Consider the following 8731-nt stretch of genomic DNA (forward strand, 5'->3'; position numbering starts at 1 on the left):
TGAAGCAGGCTCCCCGGCAATGGTACCGGAAATTCGACTCTTTCATGACCAATGAAGGGTACCACAAAACGCAGTCCGATCACTGCGTGTTTGTGAAGAAGTTTGAAGGAGGAGACTTTCTAATACTCCTCCTGTACGTGGACGACATGTTGATCGTCGGACGGGACCAGGTCAAGATACGGATGCTGAAGAAAGCACTTCACCGAACCTTCTCAATGAAGGACCTGGGTCCGGCGAGGCAAATACTAGGGATGCACATCATCCGGGACCGGAAGAAGAAGCAGTTGTGGCTGTCACAGGAGAAGTACGTGACAAAGGTGCTTCACCGGTTCAACATGTCGGAAGCAAGACCGGTCGGATCAACCCTCCCTGCAAACTGCAAGTTGTCCAGCAAGCAAAGCCCCAAGACAAAGGCCGAGAAGGAGGACATGATGAAAGTACCATATGCCTCTGCCGTCGGAAGCTTGATATACGCAATGGTGTGTACAAGACCAGACATAGGATATGCAGTCGGAGTGGTGAGCCGGTACATGAGCAATCCCGACAAAGAGCACTGGAACGCGGTCAAGTGGATACTCCGATACCTGAAGGGCACGGCAAACGTGTGCCTCCGATTCGGCTCCGGTAAGCCCGAACTCGACGGCTTTACCGATTCGGATATGTCGGCTGATGCGGATACCAGCCGGTCCACATCAGGGTATGTGATGACGTATGCAGGGGGAGCTGTTTCGTGGCAGTCGAGACTGCAGAAGACGGTTGCGTTGTCAACCACAGAGGCGGAGTACATGGCGGCTGTTGAAGCCGGCAAGGAAATAATATGGATGAAGGATTTCATTAGAGAGCTCGGTATCCGGCAGGAGGAGTACCGACTTTACTGCGACAGTCAGAGTGCCATCCACCTTGCGAAGAACGCGGCCTATCACTCCCGGACGAAGCACATCCAGCGTAGATATCACTGGATCCGGGAAAGGATAGAAGACCAGGAGTTCGTGCTGACGAAGATCCACACGGACGAGAACGGGTCAGACATGCTGACCAAAGTGCTCACACCCGACAAGCTGGAAGCGTGCCGGAAGAGGGTCGGACTGGAAAGACATCCCATGCCGAAGTGAAGGGGGAGTTTGTTGGGATTGCGGTCCCTCCGGATGGGATGGTCGGATGTCCGGGAATCGGGAATGAAGACCCCGGCTACGGAGCCGGATGACGGATGTACCCGGAGAGAGATCCGGATGCGGGGACATATTTGTGAATATGTTTGCCAAGGGCCCTTGAGGCTATATTTGTAAATAGCCCGTAAGTCATATGTGTATACATATGACTTAGGGCAAACAGTTTTATGTTGTTGCTCATTTTTCCTGTTTGCGAAGTGAGAGCAGCCGAGAGAGAGAGAGAGAGAATGACGAAGAGGTCGTTGCCTCTGTGTATTACCGCCGCCTGTGGCGAAGACAGTGAGCTCAAGGTTGTTGCCTTGTAGCTTCACCATTGTACATCTCTGTTTATAGTGATAGTTGGAGTTTGAGGACTCCCGTGGTTTTTTCCCATTTAGGGTTTTCCACGTAAAACATCCCGTGTACTCTTCTCTCTATTGTCTTCGTGCATTTTGTATTTCCTGTTTTCTGTGAGTTGATCCTATTCCTCGGTGGTGGCCGAGCGCACTGTTTTCAACAGTATGATTATCCCTCGTAAGGATCAAGGGGGTACACATAAAGAAAACTTGTGTAATAAGGTCCAACGGGTCAATATTAGCCTCTATATGGACGTTGGAAGAAGAAGAAATGTATACTTATAAATTTGGAACCACAAGGAAGGCCACATTATTATTTCGATGCAAACAATATGTGCCTATATTTATTATCAACAACATATAGACTTTGCAAATGTCTTTAGGCACGTTGTTGTGATGATTTATCATCACTTGATAGTACTTTGTTCACATATTCTCCATATAGAGAAAACCTTGTTACATTATGCCTTCCCGTATTCCGCAGTTCCATCCTCGACGCTCGCACATCGTCCCTTCCTCCCCCTAATTTGAAGTTTTGATCATTTGTCATCGCCCACTTCAATTTTCATTATTTCCTTAATACTGCTCATGTTTTGCACTTTCAAATCATGGGTTCAAGTCGTCATTTTAGGCTCGTGCATCACAAACAATGGACTTGATCATTCACTGAAACACAACTAGATCACATACATGTTTTCAATCAACACGTTGCTCTCATGTATCCAATTAGTAATATTGATCAAGCCACCACATTTGATGTTAGCTTCATATAATTGAGAATTGTGATTTTACCAATAATATGCGTGAACGAAACTTGCACATTTTTACAGATGACAAACACTTGATTGGATACCTCTAGGCATTTCGAACATGATCCTTTTACAACTAGTGCAAACTCCAGTTGCCTCTATTTCCCCATGTGCTTGCCCTCAAATATTTTGGTCCACCATATTATCCCTTGATGATGATATTCAACTTGAACATCAAAATAATTTATCATATTCTTGGCAACGAGAACTTATTTAATGCCATGAATCACACGACCATTACTTCCTCGAAAAGGACGTATATTTGATGCAACAAATCATGATAATATTTGTAGAAGTGGCAAACCAAACCCATACTTATCCAGAGGAGGGAGCTAGCTAGCACGATTCTTGCATGTCAAAGTGTTACTGGCATCGTGAAAAAGAGAAGTCAAAGGCCATTTATTTGCATGTTACACCCACCATTGCCACATGATTTGATTGTAGAACCACTTTATCATTGCCCGATGAATCATCACAAGCAATTGGGCGATTGACTTGACATGGAACTTGCATGCAAGAGCATTTGGAGTTTCGATTGCATAGTTCATGAGCATGGAATCAAGCATATGATACAACGATGAAAAATAACGATAGTTGATGAGCGGAACTCATATGATCCTCGTGCATGAGCAAAGAAATAGCAGCCAAGGGGAGGGGAACCCTAAACCCTAAACCCTAAAACCCAACTTCAAGGCTCTTTTTAAAAGAAGAGAGAAAGAAACAAGCAAATTGAAATACCCCCCAAAAAAGAAGTTACAAGTGAATTGCTTTTTTGCTTTTTTTTGCATGGATGGCTTTCTTTTTCTTTTTCCATTTATTTACATAAATGGACCCATTAGGGCTCTTCCTCCTCCTCCTTTCTCTTCCGACAGCTCAATCTCTCTGTCTGTGTCTGTACGTTCATAGCTATGGCGATTTGTTCTTCTTCCTCGTTTCTGCACTTCCATGGCCTTCGAGCTTCAGACCGTTCTTACCCTTCACCAAATTCTTCTTCATCCTCTTCCTTCCTGGATTTCGGCGTCGCTACTTCTCATTTGTATCCACGCTCTGCTCCAGGTACTTCTTTTGTTCCTTCTTCAGGAAATATTTGGCTTTATTCTGAAGAATTATTACCATTAAACAAATAAGAAATAAATGCAGAAAAAAACGTAACAGAAAATCGAAATAAATAACGGAGGGAACCATCCTTCTATGATGATGATGAAAGGAAAGAAAAATACTTTTTTACGATAGAAAAAAATGAAATGAAAGGAAACAGAAGAAATAGAAAGACAGCGAGAAACAAAATCCATCCTCTTATCACAGGAAAAAAAAATGAAAACCAATATAGAAACAAACACGAGTTTACTTGATGCATTCATTTACATGCCTTTGGATATGGGAAAGAAAAGCATTTTTACCTAATCAAGGAAATCATGGTTTTAGGGTTTAGGGGCTAAAAGACATCGTATGATTATCTGATGCAAATAACTGGTTTGCAACATCACTGTTCTTTCTAATAGTTTATGGTTGGTCGTATTGTGCATTATGGATTCATAATGCATGCATGCATTAATGTAGTAATGGTGGTCATGTAATTATAATTGTGGAAGTTAACTGTGATTATTTTCCGGATGTTGACGTTCTAGGGAGTAATGCTATTATGATCACACGAGTTGAATGTGATTATATGCTTGATTTACGTAATGCAAAATATTCCTAATTTAGTATCCATCAAATCTCCATCAATCTGTGCATCAAACTATAAGTATCGTTTGCATTCATGTTTGCATGTGACTGAGTGCAAACCCAAGTGGATTTTAATAATACTGTACTTAAAGTGTGAGGTTTTGGTTCCACATGCATTAAAGATATGTAGGAGTGTAAATTTCGTTCACTCTCATATCTTCTGAAGGTCAGAGAACAAGGTTTCAAAATTTCCCCCATTCATGTGTATTTTTCCACAAATACACTTTCTCTCTACACACACATGGCCATACCCATACAGCTCCCCAACAACACACACGATAAATGGCTGAGAAGGAGAACTATGAACAATGCATGCTAGATACTCTCATAATTTTCTAGATACTGGTACATTTCTACTATAGTATCCCTCACTACACTCTGGCCGCCCCATGCAAGAGATGTCATGCAACCTGATATGCATGTCATATTTGGAATCTGGATGAATTCTTTATGTTATAGTCGGCACACATCCTCATAGAGAACTTTCATACATAAGTGTGCCTTAGAAATAAATGTAAAATTTGGCCTTCTCAATTGGCCTGTTTGATAATAAGATATAGTTATGCTCCTGATGATTAGGGCCTGTCTCGAGTTAGGCATTTTGCATTGTGGGAGTGTGAGAACAATCTGACAATTTATGACCCAAGTATATCAGGTCTTTTAAAATTCAAATTTGGTATCTGGGAGCCTAAATTTGTGTTTGTCATGTTCTTGTTTCCTTTGCGAAAGTGGTAAAGATGCTAATAAATCTACCCTTCCTCTGTCTCAGTGGCGATTATAATGATAAGAAATAGCAGAAACTATGAGTAATTGAAAGGAACATTGAACATTAGGATTTCAGCTGACAATAATAGGTTTACTGCTGAAGACCAAATGAATAAAATAAAGAGAAATGTTTAGAGTATATAAAGCCAAATTATGTAAGAGAACACATATATGTTGGCAATTATGATGGTGGAAGAGGAAGAAGGTGATGGCAGGACCAGACGCGGCTTAAAGTTGGAACTAGAATATTTTAGGTGTTTAGTCAATTCACAAATTGTAATGCCATGCTCATGTTGCGAAGCAGGTCAACAAGATGTTTTTGTACTTAATAGAAACAGAGACATTTTAAGAGGATAAGGACATTAACAGAGACAGTGCAACAGTTAACTTAGGTTTTGATACAATTGCGGCATGCAACAATGTTACATAAGCAAGATGCTTGCTAGCATTGATACCACTGATGCTATGATAGAATTGACGACTCCATGTGTTGGAGTGATTTTATGTTGAATTAAGTTTGCAATTGAAATCTATAATATAACATTATTTGTGTTTTATCCTTAGGTAGAAAGCTGGTGACAAGGGCTATGGTTGCATCTGCACCCAAGAGAGAGAAAGATGCCAAAAAGAGAGTTGTAATCACAGGAATGGGCCTAGTTTCTGTGTTTGGGAATGATGTGGATGCTTATTATGAGAAGCTATTAGAGGGACAGAGTGGCATTACACTTATTGATCGCTTTGATGCTTCAAAGTTCCCCACCAGGTTTGCAGGACAAATCAAAGATTTCTCCTCTGAAGGTTATATTGATGGGAAAAATGATCGTAGACTTGATGATTGCCTCCGATACTGCTTAGTTAGTGGCAAAAAAGCACTAGAGCATGCAAATCTTGGATCAGAAAAATTATCCAAGGTAGCTATTTGGCTTCAAAATTCCATTCCTGGTTTCCGTTTGTCTGATGTAGCTACATTTTGGGGTTATCATTTTAGGCAGGATATTGGTGAGTGGTGGTGCTGACTCATGAGCTCAATTAATAATGGGTATCATTATAGGCACAATGTTGATACTTGTAATTGTTTTCAGGTAGCCCTTTTACTTTTTGTTTGGGTTTGGCAACAGGTTGACAAGGGGAAGATAGGCGTACTTATTGGGTCTGGTATGGGTGGATTGACAGTATTTTCAGATGGTGTGCAAGCGCTAATTGAAAAGGGATACAAGAGAATAACTCCATTTTTCATTCCATATGCAATTACAAACATGGGCTCTGCATTGTTAGCCATTGATCTAGGGCTGATGGGACCCAATTATTCTATCTCCACAGCCTGTGCAACATCGAATTACTGTTTCTATGCAGCTGCAAACCATATCCGCAAAGGGGAAGCTGATATTATGGTGGCAGGTGGAACTGAAGCTGCTATAATTCCTGTGGGTGTAGGAGGTTTTATCGCTTGCAGGGCCCTTTCCCAGAGAAACAATGCACCTGAAACTGCATCTCGACCATGGGACAAGGACCGGGATGGATTTGTGATGGGTGAAGGTGCTGGCGTTCTGGTGAGGTCTTGGAAACCTTTATTTTCTATAATCATACCTTTAGTATTAAATTATCTTTTCTTTTTCATATTTTCCCCTTACATGAGAATTGTATGGCAAATGTGTAGACTTATGCCAAAATTTCCTTGTGTGGTAGCATATGTGACCCCTAAGATATGGGATGGATATGCACTGTACATGACGGTAAGATTCAATGTAAAATATGTCTGGAGATTTAGGATGTTTCATGGGACTGTTAACATTATGTTTTTGCTTTAAAACTTCAACCATCATCAATTTCAGTCATCTCTAAAAATTGAAACAGGAAAATGACTCTTTTGATTGAAAAAGAAAGTCTGATTTTAAAGTTTAGAATCGTTGTTTCATGTGTGATGCATATATTTTGTCCACATGACATTATACCTGTAAAGAAAATCTGATTTTAAAGTTTAGAATCGTTGTTTCATGCGCAATTCATATATTTTGTCCACATGACCGACATTATACTTGTTTGTCTGTAAACTGCACACAACACCAACATTATACTTGTTTGTATGTGGCACCTCAATCAGCTTCATTTCCTTAGCTATCACTAAAACTCGAAGCAGGAAAAGACTATTTTAAATGAAATACAAAGTTCAGTTTTGTAGTGTTTTCCTACGTGATGCATATGTTTTCCTACATGATGCATATGAAATATATATATATTGCAAGGTAATGGAAAGCCTAGAACATGCTTTGAAGCGAGGGGCTCCAATCATTGCTGAATACTTGGGTGGAGCTGTCACATGTGATGCTTACCACATGACTGATCCAAGAGCTGATGGCTTGGGTGTGTCGACATGCATCGAGAAGGCACTTGAGGACGCAGGAGTTTCTTCTCAAGAGGTTTGTTAAGTTTAGACATTTTATTTAACTTTATTTCAGGTCATTTAGCCTAAAATGTTAAAAGTGCTTGGGCTGTGTTCTTTTTTGTAGGTGAATTACATAAATGCTCATGCCACTTCAACACAAGTTGGTGACCTTGCAGAAGTGAATGCTTTGAAGAAGGTTTTTAAAGATACAAAAGAAATTAAAATAAACTCCACAAAGGTGATTTACCTTATGCAATGATAGAGGAAATTCTACTATTTTTGTATGAACAATTTATTTTCAACTAAAAATTCTGCAAATTCTGTGTGGCCAATTGCGCCAGCTAAAAACTTTTGTACTTTCTTTAGTCGATGATAGGACATTGCTTAGGTGCTGCTGGAGGACTCGAAGCCATAGCCACTATTAAAGCTGTGACTACTGGTTATGTCCATCCTACTATCAACCAATTTGTAAGTGTCCATATGTTACAATCGCAATTAGCGTGTACTTCTAGGAGTTGCAACTATCTCATGAAATTTTGATGAGTAAAATGAACATATGCCATATGCCGCATAGGCATGAAGCACCTCTCTTTAGAGTGAACTTGGGAAAAAGCCATCTTAAAGCTTGAATTGATTTTTGACTATATTTTTTCAGAACCTAGAACCTGCAGTAGAATTCGATACAGTGGCAAATGTTAAGCAGAAGCATGACATTAATGTTGGTAAGTGCTCTTTAAGTAAATATATTTTAGCTTTTATACATCTTAATTTGTCTAAATTCACACTGATTGCTATGTATGCTGTATGCAGCCATATCTAACTCATTTGGATTTGGAGGACATAATTCGGTGGTTGTTTTTGCGCCATTTAGTGAATGAATTTGAAGTAACATTGTCATTGTTTCTCTATTCAGCCAATTGGCCAAAATTCATCTTGGTTGCTGTAGCTGGGTCGGTTTTCCTGAACCAATTTCGAGTGAGATGATTAGAAATATCCCAATTTTTTCTAGTATGTTGTCATATGTTGTAAAAGGAATTTTTACATTCTGAGAAGCCAGATTCAAGATCTATCTTCTACTTTGTTTTGCTGAAGAGCATAATCAACATATCAAATTCCCAAGTCAAAAATTTGAAATGTAATGATGATATAACTTTAAAGGCTCACAAGTTTAATTTGTCAGGTTCTCTTGTGAGATTGAGGTAAGTGGTCGAAAAAGAACTTAATACTATTGGAGGTTGAAAGTTAAATTTCCAAACTGACTTTGCTATCAATACTCATACATGACAATGTGAAATATGTTGTGAAACAGTGTTTAATATAACTACTAAGAGTAAATGAATAGAAACACAATTGGATGGACATGAGCCATAGCTATTTAGGAGCACTCATACTTTTGTTTTGTGTCAAGTTGTTTTCTCTGCTACTTGGTTGATGTTGGATTTAGAGCACCACATCACAAACTCAAGATTTTCAGTGGATATGAACTTGAAAAATGATGGTAACCTCATTGTTGAAATGGTCTTATGCTAACAGCAGTTGGCA

The 8731-nt window shown here is 39.7% G+C and overlaps 1 protein-coding gene across 1 annotated transcript; it reads left to right on the plus strand.

Moving 5' to 3' along the window:
* The first annotated feature begins 3155 nt into the window (after positions 1-3155).
* Positions 3156-8274, plus strand: LOC147863428 (3-oxoacyl-[acyl-carrier-protein] synthase I, chloroplastic-like). The gene is made up of 8 exons (XM_087319211.1): positions 3156-3369; positions 5371-5717; positions 5925-6356; positions 7050-7223; positions 7314-7427; positions 7556-7657; positions 7845-7911; positions 8000-8274. Exons 1-8 carry the CDS (start codon positions 3222-3224, stop codon positions 8065-8067), a joined length of 1452 nt encoding a protein of 483 aa, XP_087175337.1. The 5' UTR covers positions 3156-3221; the 3' UTR covers positions 8068-8274.
* The last annotated feature ends 457 nt before the right edge of the window (positions 8275-8731 follow it).

Source organism: Azolla caroliniana, unplaced genomic scaffold (genome assembly GCF_043228905.1).
Source record: "Azolla caroliniana isolate FFs.n. ecotype wild unplaced genomic scaffold, voAzoCaro1.0.p SCAF_5, whole genome shotgun sequence".
Lineage (NCBI taxonomy): Eukaryota > Viridiplantae > Streptophyta > Polypodiopsida > Salviniales > Salviniaceae > Azolla > Azolla caroliniana.

Excerpts from the sequence above, each read along its gene's own strand:
- LOC147863428 (XM_087319211.1), top strand. The coding sequence starts at position 3,222 with ATGGCGATTTGTTCTTCTTCCTCGTTTCTGCACTTCCATGGCCTTCGA. Across the intron at positions 5,718-5,924 it reads GATCAGAAAAATTATCCAAG|GTTGACAAGGGGAAGATAGG; the intron begins GTAGCTATTTGG and ends GTTTGGCAACAG. Across the intron at positions 7,658-7,844 it reads ATCCTACTATCAACCAATTT|AACCTAGAACCTGCAGTAGA; the intron begins GTAAGTGTCCAT and ends ATATTTTTTCAG.